The following is a 15,326-nucleotide window of genomic DNA, read 5'->3' as shown; positions in this document are numbered from 1 at the left end:
ATAAAATAAAATAAAATAAATAGATGTCTTTCCATAGGTATACCTGTGTGTCAGATCCAAAATAAATGTGCAAAGGAAATCTATAAACATTTAAATTTAAATGTCTAGATATAAAGCTTTGTGAATCTCATTTATTGTTAAATTTAGTATTAATAAAAAATTCTTACCTGTTAAGCAATTTTAATATATATATATTTTCAAAAATGTGCTTTGCGACTTCTTTGCAACTGCAAAAATCTTCTTTGCAACTGCAAAGAAGTCATAGCTAAAATGAGGCAAAGGTACAACTTATGTCCTAATTCCAAAAACAAAACTATAAAATTTTTTTTCAAAAAATTTTCGGCAAAAATTGTATTTAAGTGGCCTGTGTGTACATTTCAATGTGTTTGATATGATTTGGAAGGATGATTTCTCTATCCTTTGAAAAAAATAGAGTCTGTCTCAGAAAGTGTAAACATACTTCATTCCCATCAAGTCTCTGTATTTTCCACAAATTTTCCCTCTTGTCTCTAAAATAGCATGCACATTTTTTGAAAGAAGCCTCTATGTGCAAACTTTAAAAGTCAAGGATGGGCGGTAAGTCCCTACAGGAGACGGAGGGCGTGGGCCTGAGATGGAGCAGCCTAGTTGCCTTGAATGTTACGTGAATGCCTTATGGTCACAGGGGTTTAGGGCCCCTCTCTTAGGCCTCTGGGCTCTGAACTGCTTTGAGAGAACATCCTTTCTGAGTCATAGACACATTTGCCAAACCCTAACTGTTGAAAGGAATGGTCACTCATAACCTTCCTATTCCTGCAAGGTCCTCGGAACATGGATGCTGAGATGGTGTCTTCTCCATATTTTCATGGCCAGACTTCCTGTTAAGGCTGGAGGTGAGAAGTGGAAGGACCACTTTCTATGGCTTCCTCCCCAGCCCCTTTGGATGGATCTTCATACACTCTGGTGCCCTTTCTTCTCTGTGAGGTTTGACTTGACACTGAGTTGACAGTCCGAGGACCTGGGTTTAGTCCTATCTCTGCCTCTTTCTTTCTAACTGCATAGCTTTTTGACAACACTAAAGAAACTCCATTTTGTTATTTGCTATGAGCTTGATTATGTCTATGTTTCCATAGTCACATGTCTGTGTAGGGATTATGTTAATTTATGTATGTGACAGGAAAGATTAGGACATCCAATTCCTTTAACAAATAATTATTGAATGCTAGGCACTACTTCAGACACCAAAGAAACAGCAGGAACAAGACACGCACATGTAGTATTGCTGAATTGTACCAAATTTCTCTCCATTGAGGCTGTCTCATTTTGCATTCCCACCAGAAGGTGTGAAAATGCTTGCTTCTCCCCAGCCTCATCATCATCTCTTCTCAAACTTGCAAATTTTTGTCAGGCTGATAGTGAGAATCATATCTCAGTATACTTTTGGTTTATGCTTCTTATTACAAACAACTTTAGCATCTTTTCATATATTTAAGCATCATTTGTATATTTTGTGAGCTATCTGTTTGTATCTTTTGCCTATTCTTATTTCTTATTTTGTGTGTTTGTGCCTTCTTACCCCACCTTTTTCACTCTTTTCAAAATTAGGTTGGTTTTTCTACACGTTGATTCCTAAAAAAAAAAAAGGGGGGGGATTATTTATTCATTTACTTACTTATTTACTTGTTGACAGCTTTTCTGTTTTAGTTGTTAACTTATACTTTTATTATTTTTTATGGCGAATTCATGTAGCTGTGTTCTACAGATCCTTATATGTCTAGTTTAATTATCATTTTCCAAAAATTCTACAATTTCATTTTACATTCAGTTCCTTTTATTCAAGAGTTTTAAAATAATGTGTGTGTGTGTTTACATATATATTGTTAATTTCCAAAGACAACAACAACAACACAAGTTTGGCAAAAGCCATCACTATTACATGTTCCTTTAAGGATGATATTTGTGACCAGGGACAATGGTTCATGCCTGTAATCCCAGCACTTTGGGAGGCTCAGGAAGGTGGATCACTTGAGCTCAGGAGTTTGAGACCAGCCTGGGAAACATGACAAAAACGCCCCTCTACAAAAAATACAAATTAGCCAGGTATGGTGGCAAGGGCCTGTAATCCCAGCTACTCGGGAGGCTGAGGCAGGAGAATTGCTTGAACCTGGGAGCTGGAGGCAGCAGTGAGCTGAGATCATGCCACTGCACTCCAGCCTGGGTGACAGAGTGAGACCCTGTCTCGAAAAGAAAGAGAGAGAGAGAGAGAAGAAGAGAGAGAGCAAGAGAGAGGCAGAAAGAGAGAGAGAGAAAGAAAGAAAGAAAGAGAGAAAGGAAGGAAGGAAGAGAGAGAAAGAAAGGAAGGAAGAAAAGAAAGAAAAGAAAAAGCAATAAATAAATAATTCTATTATTATTATTATTATTATTATTGAGACAGGGTCTCTGTCTGTCATCTAGGCTGGAATGCAGTGGCACAATCTCAGCTCACTGCAACCTCTGCCTCCTGGGATCAAGTGATCCTCCTTCCTTAGCCTCCTGAGTATCTGGGACTACAGGCGTGTGCCACCATGCCCAGATAGTTTTTGTATTTTTCTTTTTGTTGAAATGGGATCTCATTATGTTGCCCAGGCTGGTCTTGAACTCCTGAGCTCAAACAGTCTGTCTGCCTCAGCCTCCCAAAGTGCTGGGATTACAGGCATGAGCCACGACACCTGGGCCTATTTCTAGTTTTGAGTAATGCGTTGAAGTTTTCTTTGTGACCTGATATTGAATATTTCATGTGTAGAAGGTATAGTCTTTTCTTGTTAGGTTAATACATTGCTGGACTATACATCTGTAGAGTTCTTTGTATTTTATTGAATGCACTGTTTCTTCTCTACACTTACTGTCTTGAGCTGAGAGAGGTGATTAAAGTGCCCTATTATTACTATGTTATTTTCTTTAAGTTTTTCCTTGTATCTCTTATAGTTTCTGCATCATCAGAGTTGTGCTACATTATTGAATGCATAGATACTAAAAACCATTACATCTTCATTGTGAAATTATAGCATTTAGCATTTTAAAGCATCCTTCTTAGTCTTATTTAATGCTTTTTGATCTAATCCGGGATCAACATCATGACTCCAGATTTCTAAATTTTGTTTTAACCTGCATTTTCCTGATATATATTAACTCAACCACCTCATTTACAAATTGTTTTCTGACTCTCTTTGATTTGCATACCTCCTGTAAGGAGCATAGACTTGTATAGAGCTAATAAGCCAACTTGTTCATCTAGTAGTGAGTTAAGCTCTTGACATTATTATTATAAATATGTTTGACCTCAGTCTATCACACTCTTTTGTATCCTATTTATGAAAATATATATCTTTTACATAAATAACATCATCCACTCTGTTGTCTGTGTTATTTGCTTTTTTCTAGAATGTCTTTTGGTGTTGAGGAAGGTTCGTATTTGTGTTGTCATCTTATAGTATATCTTTATGTAATATGTATTCTGTATTCCCCCTTCACTTTAATAAGTGGCATATTCACCTCCTACTCTAAGTAATAATAAAATTTTCTAGAAATTTTCACCTTACCTTCCTTCTTCTTTCCTCAGTATCTAATGTGAAGTGATATCCTTTTACTCCCAGTTTTTCCTTGTAAGCCTATGCTTATATTAAGACAATCAGGGACCTCATTCTACTTTCTGTATGCTTTCTCTTTCTCCCTTCATTTTTTTGTTAGCTGTATTGTATTTAAATTTTCAGTGCATATAACATGGAATGCTATTCTGTCACCTTTATCCATATTATGTAGTCTTAGTTCTACAGTGAAATATATTTAAATGTGCATCATCAGATTGTATGCCAAACAGTTCTATGATTCAGGGTTTAGTGTGTAGGTATGTGTGCTGATTCTCTAGTAGATTCCCCAGAACGGGCTTATGGGAGCAATATTCCCTGACTCTTTGCATTTTCTTTGCTGTTTTTCTTTGGCCTTTGTACTTACAAGCCAATGTGAATCGATATAAAATCAACTTGTCCTCAGAAGAACAACCTTGCCTTTCACACATTTACCCTTTACTACTCTGGCTCCAGCTCTAGATTTTTGTTTGGTATATTAGTTTTCTATCACTCCTGTAACAGTTTACCATAAACTTAATGCCTTAAAATGACAAAAATTTTATTCTCTTACAGCCCTGAAGGTCAGGAGTCTAAAATCGAGGTGGCAGAAGAGCTATGTTACTTTTGAAGGCTCTAGAAGAAAATGTCCTGCCTTTTCCAGATTCTATTCTCCACACATTCTTTGGCTCATAGCACATGGCCACAGCCACCGGTTTCATCACCACACTTCCTTTTATTGACTTTGATCCTCTTATCTCACTCTCGTAAGGAACCTTGTGATTATATTGGACTCACCCAGATAATCCAGAATAACCCCATCCTGTCCTATCTCAAGATTCCTAACTAAATCACATCTGTGAAGTCCCATTTTGCCATATAAGGTGACATATTCACAGGTTTCCGAGATTAGGTCGTGGACGTCTTTGGAGGTTGTTATTTAGCCTACATTTTGTTTTTGTTTGGCTGTTGTTTATTCCACATTTTGTTTTTTCCTTAGCGATTTCCCTTACCTCCTGTAAACCAATAATGCAGTGGAAAAAATGCTTTACGCAGGATCTAGTTATTTTGTCTTGGGAAATCTTTCAGAGTATCTAGTCTTCTCTACTGACAAAAGCACAAGACCCCCAGTAAATTTCTAAACAATATTAATTCGCTCCAAACTTCAGAACCAGCATCTGTAGGGTTAGGTTTATACATCCTTTTTTTTTTTTGAGATGGAGTCTTGCTCCATTGCCCAGGCTGGAGTGCAGTGGTGCGATCTCGGCTCACTACAACCTCCACCTCTGGGGTTCAGGAGATTCTCCTGCCTCAGCCTCCTGAGTAGCTAGGACTATAGGCACCCACCACCATGCTTGGCTAATTTTTGTATTTTTAGTAGAGACAGGGTTTCACCATGTTGGCCAGGCTGGTCTTGAACTTCTGGCCTCAGGTGATCCGCCCACCTCGGTCTCCCAAAGTGCTGGGATTACAGGTGTGAGCCACTGTGCCTGCCCTATAAATCTTTATTTTAAAAACTGTTCTTCTGGTCACTCTTATAATAAACCAGAATTGATAGTCTCTACCCCTTAACATGGTTTATATCTGGTGGGTGAGACATCATGAGAGGTCAGAGCTGACAATGACGGGGAGGTAGGAAGGGAAGCACAAAATTCTGGCCCCTGGCTTAGTACCTGGTAACACAAGCCTTCTCGCTCTTTCCTTTCACAGTCACTGGGAACCTTCTTCCATTTCTTGGTAATCTTAAATCAGCTTTCCTGTGTGACCTTACAGGTAAATAGAGGTTTAACACTACAGAATTAGAGGTAGTGAAAGACCAAGAAGAATTTTGCCTATCTAATACTAATTGTCCTTTCAGGGCCATCATAAAGAAAGCACCTTTTCTACGAAACCTTAGCTGGTCCATCTCTGCCAAGTATTAAATATGATATATAGCAGGAATCTCATATAATATCTTCTCAACTAGTTGCTCTTCAAAGGTAGGGACTATGTCCAGTTCATCATCTCATAACTCTACAGCCCTTGGCCTGTAATGTCAACAGAAGGTGATTGAATGAGACACAGAGGCCAGTTGCGTAAGGTTTTATTGATGCATTAGGGTAGATTGGGCAATAGACAGATGTCAGAGATAAAAATAGTCCTGAAACCCCCACAAGATGAGGACAATTCAGTACAAAGGGGTGACTTGCTCTGCGTCTTCCTGCTCCTGAGAGGGTCTGCACTGCAAAGCAGGTAAGAGAGGAGTTTAGGATAGAAAGCTCCTTGCAGAAATGATCTCATTGAGAAAGACCTAAAAGGGAAGCTGTGTAATAAAGAGTTGATGTCCAGGGATTTGCCCACTGGACTGGTCATGCAGGACAAGCCAAACTCTCTTCAGCTGTCTTCTTCCAGTACTGGACATTGGAGTTGAGGGAGTCATGGCTTGTTGCTTCTCAAGTAGGAATACAGCTCCCTAGCTGTGATGCCTTGCTTCTCTTCTGGCTGGGCTGCATCCTGGCCCTGTGCTGAGGAAACACTGGTATGCAAGTTGCCCTGGTCCAGCCTGAAGATTGCTGTCTCCCTTGAGTGGTCATCAACCCATTCCTCACCAACCACAGTGGGCTGTATGTCTCCCTGCCCTTCTGTCACATTGTGCCTTGGGTGAGTGCTGCTCCACTCCTGCCTTCCTGACTCAGTGCTTGCCCCAGTCTGGGCCTGTCCTCCTGGTACTGTCTCTCCTGCCTCAGGGTTGCTCACTTGTGTCCATTTTTGACCACTACCTGGCTGCGTCTGGGTCTGTCCCTGTTCTCCAGCCCCTCCGTGGCTTACAGTTTGGCTTCTATCCTGCTCCACAGTCTGGGTGTGTGACCCTGCCTGTGTCTGAGCATGTCCTCCTGCCACAGCCTGGCTGGTCTGGCTCCCGCCTTGACCTTGGATCTCAGTCCCTCTGTTCTGGTCATTGGTGGACCCCTGTGTCTGGGTGCTGGTGCTTTCTGTCTGGTGGCTGCTGTCCTGCTCCACGGTCTGGGTGGGTGTCTGGGTGTGTGTCCCTGCCTGTATCTGAGCATGTCCTGTCACAGCCTGGCTGGTCTGGCTCCTGCCTTGACCGTGGATCTCAGTCCCACTGTTCTGGCCATTGGTGGACCCCTGTGTCTGGGTGCTGGTGCTTCCTGTCTGGTGGCTGCTGTCCTGCTCCACAATCTGGGTGGGCGTCTGGGTGTGTGATCCTGCCTGTGCCTGAGCATGTCCTCCTGTTACAGCCTGGCTGGCCTGGCTCCTGCCTTGACCATGGATCTCAATCCCTCTGTTCTGGTCATTGGTGGCCTCCTGTGTCTGGCTGCTGGTTCTTCCTGTCTGGTGGCTGCTGTCCTGCTCCACAGTCTGGGTGGCACCTGCCTGGGTCTGAGTTCCAGATCCAGTCACAGTCTCACTGGTCTGGTGGGCTCTGTCCTGTTCCCTGGTCTGTGGCTGTCTCTCTGGCCTCATCTGTGTGGTCTGATGCCTCTTGCCTTCTCCAGCTCTCTGGGTCTGCTCTGTGTGCCCAGAGCGTTGTATCTGCGGACTTGTTCTCTCCTGGCTCTGGGACTCAGCTTGCCTGTCATAGCTGCTGACCCACGCAGAGCCAGTGGCCTGACCCTGGGTCTGAGCCCCAGGCCTGCTCTGCCCTCTGGAAGGCTGCTTGCTCTGTCCATGGCTGCTCCCCTCATAATGCTGCCCTTTCCCTGCCCTTCCCACTTCAGTGCCACTTCTCTGTCCTTCACTCAGCTCCTGCCAGGCCCCAGAATGGAAGCTTCCAGACTCTTGAGAGCTGCAGGCTCCCTCAGGACTCTCGCTCAGTGTCTTGAAACAGGCCTGGGCGACTTTAAACACCAAGACCAGGAATTCCTTGAATTCCACAGTCCCTGTGTCGTCTTCATCCAGCAGACGCAGGACCTCGTCCACAGTGGCTGGATCGTGGGGTTTCTGAGGAGAAGATGAGGTGGAGTCAGCAGCCCTCCCCTGAGGAGGACGTGGGCAGGCCCCTTCCACGCTGCTGCCAGCTTCCCCTGCCACAGACCCCACACTCCACACACGTACGGCTACAGCAGCAGCAAGACTTAGTTGCCTTTATTTTTTATTTTTTTAGTCCTGTCTCTCTCCCTCAAGTATAGGGAGCGTCTTTTGTTTTGTAGCCTCTATTTGGCACAATTTCTGCGCTGCAGGAAAATTAGATAAAGGTTTATTGAAGAGTTAATAAATTATTGAATTCACAATGCAACTTTTTGGGCTCTCAGGTTGACTGTCTGAGCTGCCCCTGGCATCTTGCCCCTGGCATCTTGCCCCTGGCACTGAGGCCTTAGTCTCTTCAGCAGGCCCAGCACAAAGAGCAGCAGGTTGGGAACACAGCCCCATGGGAATTCTGTGCTCTCCTCACTGAGGCCCAGATGTTTTCCCACGATAAAGAGGGAGGGATGCAGTGGGCCTACAGGGCTGCCCTGAGCATGTGGACGCAGCATACTTCTGTGCCCATACATCCTTGTCCCCAAGGCCATCATCATTCCAGTTGCTTTAGATGCAAACCAAAGACAGGAAAGTGCATCAGGCCTTGATTCCGGTTTGTCAGGAGGGGTGGGGCCCCGAAGTCTCCCACTAGCTTTTAACAACCTGCTCTTCAAAATTTCGTTTCTCATGTGATCAGTCTGCTAATATTTTTGAGTAACTGCTTTGTGCAAGCCCAGAGCTATGCTTCTAATGAATGCCTATGAATGGATGATTACATTTCAGATAGACGTGGGAAATATTTACGATATCAAATTTAAGAGGCAGCAGAAAGCAGCAATTATTTTCATTTTGAAATATTCCAAGGCTATGCTCCTCTCTGAGTTGTTCTTTTAGAGCCCCTTTACCTTGTCTTTAAGTTAGAATTAATTAAAACCAAGGTTTTAATCTAAAGAGCCAGGACTTGCCAACTCCCATGACCGTCTCTGGTTCTTTCACCTTTTATTCTGCCTGCACAGTTGCCATCTGTCCTGGCAGGCCTGGGTTTATCTGCTGCCTCCTCAAATTCCCCAGGCAAGGCCTCTGCAGGCAAACAAGGTTTCACTTTCCTGCTATGTCCCTTCTCCACCCAGTTCAGCACACCGTACCACAATCACATCGGCAAACTCTTGCTCCAAGAGTCTTTTCAGCTCCCCTCGGGTGAGCGCTGTGCAGCTGCCCTCCGTCCTTGCGTAGCGCCTGAAGGCCTCGATGATCCCATTAATGTGTCTCAGTAACTGAGGCATCTTTGAAGTCAACCTGGACAAGATGAAAAATCCCCTTGGAGGCTCCATAATCAAACTCAGCTGTTTCCTTTAGAGCACGTCTGCTGCTAGGTCTTTCCTTGCATGTTCAGCTGTTTTTGGTCTTCCTTTGTCCTTTCCTATGTAATACATCTTATGTGTGGGAAGGAGGAACACACAGGATGGAGGCAGGTTCCTGAGTCACAATTAAATGCTGGCCCCATCACCCACATATGGTGTGAGCTGGGACAAGTTGCTTTGCCTCTCAATGCCTCAGTTTACTCATTGTAAATGAAGGTGATATTAGTACTCTATAGGATTATTGTGAAGATTTAAAGACATAATTCATAAAAAGCATTTGGCAGATGCCTGGCTTATATTAAGTGCTCCTTATTAAATATAATTATTATGCTATTATACACATATACACACATATAATTTTTGTACACTTATATAATCACTCTACTGCTCACAAGGCACTTGCCTGTGCATCATCTCCTCTAATCCTTATTATTTCCACTTTTTTTAATAGGTGAGGAAACAGGCTCAGAGAAGTTAAGCCATACAATTTTTAAGGAGCAAAGAAATCCTAGAATCCATCTCTCCTTAAGCCAAATGCAATGGGCTTTCTAGAATGTACCCTGTGGACAGGATTTATTTGCTCATCACAAGGTGTTAGGGTCCCACTGGGAACACCAAGAGAGGAAGTAAATACACATGTCAGTCAACCCCTGTGTTGGATGGGAGTCAAGCAGGAATTCCAGGGACACAGCCCTCCTTTCTTGTTTTTTTTTTTTTTCTGGGAAAGTGGGAAGAAGCTGGGCTACCACCTGCTGGGAATGCTCAGGAGGGGGAACCTTCTTTGGGTGGGAGGCCTTCCAGTTCTGAAGGCCCAAGTTTCTCTGACTGTCACTTCTGTCCACAGCCTTGGGACTTATCAGAAAAGTCAGCTTGCCCAACAGGCATGTGGCTCCATTAGGCCCAGATTTCTGGTGACCTACGAGTTGCTTCTTAATCAAAGGGAAAGCTTTTCTTTTTCATTAGCCAGAAGTCTGGAGGTAGGTTGAGGTGGGGCCTGGGTTTGGCTGCATGAACAAGAGGAAAAGAAACTTGAACATTCATTAAGCAGAAGCCTTGGAGAGACCCAAAGGAGATGGTATCAAAGATGACAAGTCTCAAATGCAAGGAGAGATGCAGCATACAGCAACTGGAAACCCAAAGCGAGTATGGGACGAGGCAGATATAGGTAGGAGAAGAAAGAGAAAAAAGGAAGGAAGGAGACTTGAGTTCTAGAAAAAGCAGATCAGTGTGGCCATGAGGACTCAGTAGGTTACAGCAAAAAGTGGGTTGTTCAGGAGAAACCCTTTCTCGGATCTGATAACCAACAATTTCAGGCAAACTTTTCATCAAGGTAAAAAACTGGGAATATTTTTCCTCAACATAGATGAAAAATATCTTTCTTTTTTTATAACCATGTAGCCAACCTTAACCACTGAACTTTAGATAATAAAAATAGTAAGATGACGTTTTAGTTACATTTTAGATTCCTTAGAATAAATCTACAAATATTTTGCCTAAATATCATCCTGGTGTAGGAGAGGGGAATCATGTAAGCTCCTTCATTCATGACACAGTTTGATCTTATTGTTCTAGGTTGGTATAAGTAAACTGATTCTGATCCCACAGACTCTCAGCACTGCAAAGAAGCTTCCAGAACCTTAGAAACAAGAAACCTTTGCTGATCCAGGAAGGCCCATGGGTGGCCCCATAGCAGCTGCCCACACAGTTTCCCAGTGACAGGAGCTGATGCCAGGCCAGCCTCAGGGAGGAAGAGAAAGTTGGATTGCTTTAGGAGAGCATGTTTCCCAACGTTAGCGTTGGTTTGCCCAATGCCCACAGCTAGATCTGAAGGACGCATAGCCCATACCTGACAGCCTCAGTTTTATGAGCTCAGATCCCCAAGACACTGAGAATGAGAAAGAGGTTTCTTATGAGGGGACTTACCTAATGCCCAGGTGGGATGAAACAAGTGGCTGTTAAGTAGTGTGAGGAGTACCAGGTCAGTGTGATGAGAACCTTTTATAGGGGTTTTAACCAAGGCTCTTGTTTTAGACAGGATATCCTGCCCTATGGGAAGACTTGATTCATCCAAGATTCAGCCCAGCCCAGCCCCACCTCCTCTTGTCTCTGTTTTACCTGCTGATGTGTGACTGCCTTGGTCTAATTAGCAGGCCCCTCCCACCACATTTGGTGCCTTCTGTAGCTGAGTCCTCTTGACAGGAAAGCTTCTTTCCATTGTGATGGGCTCAGCAGTGCTTGGTACAGGCTGGGGTCCTGGTGAACATTCTTTGTCTCCATGAGCCTACAAAGTCATGGGACTCTTCCCTCCACCCCACTTTTTTTTTGTTTTTGAGATGGAGTCCTCTCGCCCAGGTGGAGTGTAGTGGTGCGATCTCGGCTCACTGCAACCTCCACCTCCCAGGTTCAAGTAATTCTCTGCCTCAGCCTCCTGAGTAGCCGGAATTACAGATGTGAGCCACCATGCCCGGCTAATTTTTGTATTTTTAGTAGAGACAGGGTTTCACCATGTTGACCAAGCTGGTCTCGAACTCCTGACCTTGTGATTCACCTGCCTCTGTCTCCAAAGTGCTGAGATTACAGGCGTGAGCTACCGTGCCCAGCCACTTTTTCCTTTTTTAATATAAATGTTCAAGAATATATCTATTGAGGTTAACTTTTACGAAGTAGCCACTTTGAGAGACCACACATGTTTTTGTGGTGATGTTACTCAGAACTGCTATTACTTAGAACATTTTTTGAATTCTTGTTTTGCAAGTGCCTTTCACACCTAGTGTATGAGACACAAGAAAGCCAGTTTCATCTTTTTAAAGTTGGGTCTCATTTTTAAATTAAAACAAAAAAAGTTAATACCTTCCCTACCGCATGCTATGGGTAGGTAGCATTTTGTAGCTGGTGAGAAAAAAGGCTTACCATGATCGTGTGCAAACTCCTCATTGCAAGGACAGGAAACTCAACGGGCGGCTAATCAGCAAATATTTGTGAAAAGCTTGCTCCATTTCAGGCAGAGGGCTAAGGCCCTAGGAATAGAGTGTTGAATACAATGTCAGAAGTTTCAACTCTCATGAAGTCTATAGCCTGGCCATCCCAGGGGAAAGTCCCCAAGAGGTTAATGATAATGGTAATTGCCATTTCATTTCATTTGATTTTAGTTCATTTTCATTACCATCTCATCTTATTTGATCTCCCTAGTAATCCCCTGAGGTGGTATGGCTAAGCCCAATTCATAATGAGAACACTGAGAAATCCTCAAAGAAGTAGCCACTCAGGGAAGAAGAGACGGTGCTGGACTAGAGCCCCTCAGACTCCAGGCCCGTGTTCTCTGTTGCACCATGCTGCCGTTTATTCTTCTCTCATTGAGTTTTGGTACTTTATAAACATCACACGTATCCTCAATGCATGAAGAACCATTCCTGAGGAGGAAGTTTTCTGAGCTCTGAAGCCAAGTCCCAAAGAGGGCTCTTGAGTGGCACTTTGCAGATAATATATACTGTATAGCTTCCTGAGTGACTCTGGAAGGGAAAACCATCTTTACCATCCTCACTTATAGATCAGCATGCAGCAGTCAGGAAAGGGAAAAACAGGCTGGAAAGGCATGGTAAGGGCCTTGGTTGCAGAGACTGGTGTATTGAGGGCAGCCCTGTAGCAACAGCACAGCCTCCAGCACATCCCCTCAGGGCACAGAGCACTGGGGAGCTCCAGACTGCAGGAGGGCAGGATGCAGGCTTTGTGTTTGGAAAGATCTATCTACATGGGGATGGGTTGGCTCCAGTCCTGGGGTGAAGGTGGGATAGGCATGTTGGTCAGGGAAAAGCAGAGTAGGGGCCCCAACCTTTGGGAACAAGATGGGGCTGAGGTTGCTTCTAGCTGGTCACAGTTAGAAGAAGGCCAGTGTGAAAGGGTGAAGTTGGAGAACGAGAGGGAGAGCCGATTAGACCTTCTTCTGTGGGTGGTGTTTGAACTTTTTCTGAAGGGGCTTAGAACTTCCAGAAATGTTTGGGAACTGAGGGAAAGTTAGGGCAGTAACAAGCCAGAGGTTGTATCTAGAAGATGAATGTGGGGTAGATATTATTAACCCAGTTTATAGACGGAGAAATCAAGGCACAGAGAATAAGTAAGTAAACTTAAGTAAACTACTCAAGGTCACATACCTAGGAAGTTAGACCTAAATTTGAACTTAGGTCTGCCTGCCTCCAAAGCCTAATAGGTCTTTACATGTGCCTGGGGCAGGACTGAGCTATGGGGAGCTGGGGTACCATAGAAGTGGAGGTTAAAGAACTGTATGTGGGTGTTGGGCCAGTGGAGGTGGGTTGAAGTGTGCAGGTGGGGCTGGGGGAGGTGAGTTGGCAGAGATTGGGACTGAGCCTGTAATTGAGTGTGCAAGTTTCTTAGTTTGTAAAGTTTGTGAGGAGATGTTATAAGTTAGTGTGCAAGTTGTCAGAATCAAAATGGAGTCATTTGTCTTCAAAAAAATCCTTGACAAATATAGAGCTAGGGAAGGCTGCGAAGAGAGAGTTCTCATGCTTGTACACCTGATAACAAAACTGTCACAAAAGACTGCAAAAACCACAAGGCCATAATAGCCTTACACAACAAATGCTTCTGTGAGGACATCTGCCCAGCAACTCCCTGTCCAATGTCATACTAGCAACACCATTGTTATTGATCTTTGTAGCCAAGAATATGCATTTCAATACAATTATGTAATTTTTATCATTTTTCCTGAACTTTTGTTTTCCTTTACCTCCCTGAATATGCACATAGTTTACTATGGCACATGTATTCCCATTGCCATGCCCTATTCTCAAATAAATAACTTTTTTTTTTAAGAGAGCCTCTCTATGGTTATTATTTAAATTGACACTAGTGACTCTATTTAGTAGTTACATTTTACGGGTATGCTGGAGGACAGTGAGACCAGGTGCTGGATCAGAAACTCAGCAATGAAAACCCGGTTTTGCACTTTGATTCCTTCTTATACACTTACTCAACATTGTGTTGCTGACCTCTACTTGATTTATTTCTACAAGATACAAGCAGTATTTGCTACACTTAGTGGGCTACAAATTAAGATTGCTTTCCAGAAAACCAGCCCAATTGGGCAAACAGGCCCTACACACCAAAAACAGTTATTTTAAAATGAAAAGTAGAAATTTTTAGAATGTTAAATAAAAAATATTGTCAAATACCACAAGGTCTTGGGTAAAGAATCACTGCTCAGGAATATGAGAGATCAGGGTCTATGTCAGCAACACCTCCCTACCTATGCTTGTTTTGGTTTGCTAGTTTTATTTTACTTTATTTTATTTGCTAAGTGCCTACTATGTACAGACACTGTGCTAAAAGCTTACACATATCTTTTTATTTAACTCTCACAACAACCCTATGGTAGCAAAGATATTATCCCAATTTCATGGATGAAGAAATTATCATTAACTAACTTAATTTTCTAAAGACAGAAAATAAACGGCAAAGGCAGGATTTGAACCCAAACCTGTTCAACTTCGGAGCCCAGCATCTTAATCACTCTGCTTTGCATCTTGGCTGAAGTTTCTTACCTGAAGTCTGGGAAATTCCCTTTGACTTAAACCCAGCTTAACATGGTGTGTTCCAGCTTAACCACTACGTGAACTAGCTGTGGGACCACAGAGTAACAAATAGGGCAAGTTCGCAAATCCAGAGGCCCTGTGAGATGCTGGGGACAAAGCCCAAGGAAATAGTCTCTCTTCATACTGACACTTCTCCTCCTTCCACCTTCCCCCTTGTTCAGTGACAAAATCCAGAATGTTTGGCAAAAGCATCTGTAAGTTCAGCCCAGGAGAACAGCTGGGCTTTCATGGAGGTGGTGCTTTTCTTTGGGTTCCCTCCAGTCCTACATCATGATCATTATCTCCTGACTTCCCCCAACAGGGAAACTGTACTTACCACCCCCCACCTCGCCCCCTCCACACACACACACGGAGGCCGAAGCAGACTGCTCAGCAGGTTAAACTCCATCTGTCTAATGAAATGTCTCTTCCAGTGCAGCTTCATCAACGTCTGCTGTCAGGTCCTGGTTGGCTGGTGGATGAAGGGGACAGGGAGACAACATGGTAAGCTACCTGGGTCCTCTTGGGTCAGGTGGCAGGTAACTGTTAATCCTGACATGGCTGCCTTTAAATTTCTGCCATTACAAAGGCAGCCAAAAACCCAACCCTTAAAGAATGCTGCTCACCAGATATCTTCACCTTCACCCAGGAGCACACAGCGGTAATATGGGACAATGAATGGCTACAGGGTGGCCACTCACATCTCTCTCAAAAAGTATTAGATGAGAAAATTCCATGATCTTGGGCTTCACCTTCAGAAAAGAACAAAACTGAATCTGAAAGTCAGAGAGCTGTTTTCTAGAGTTGCTTAGGTTATGAGAGAATTTGCGGGTCCACGT

General features: G+C 43.6%; 1 protein-coding gene across 1 annotated transcript; it reads right to left on the bottom strand.

Annotated features, from left to right (window-relative positions):
• Window positions 1–5,648: 5,648 nt before the first annotated feature.
• CRNN (cornulin) lies at window positions 5,649–10,886 on the bottom strand. The gene is made up of 4 exons (XM_011981085.1): window positions 10,826–10,886; window positions 8,687–8,837; window positions 6,798–7,523; window positions 5,649–6,620 (listed from the first exon to the last, which is right to left on the bottom strand). Exons 2-4 carry the CDS (start codon window positions 8,822–8,824, stop codon window positions 5,997–5,999), a joined length of 1,488 nt encoding a protein of 495 aa, XP_011836475.1. The 5' UTR covers window positions 8,825–8,837; window positions 10,826–10,886; the 3' UTR covers window positions 5,649–5,996.
• Window positions 10,887–15,326: the final 4,440 nt, after the last annotated feature.

This window comes from Mandrillus leucophaeus, unplaced genomic scaffold, assembly GCF_000951045.1.
Source record: "Mandrillus leucophaeus isolate KB7577 unplaced genomic scaffold, Mleu.le_1.0 Scaffold1049, whole genome shotgun sequence".
NCBI classification, from domain to species: domain Eukaryota; kingdom Metazoa; phylum Chordata; class Mammalia; order Primates; family Cercopithecidae; genus Mandrillus; species Mandrillus leucophaeus.
This window is presented reverse-complemented; position numbering and strand designations above follow the sequence as displayed.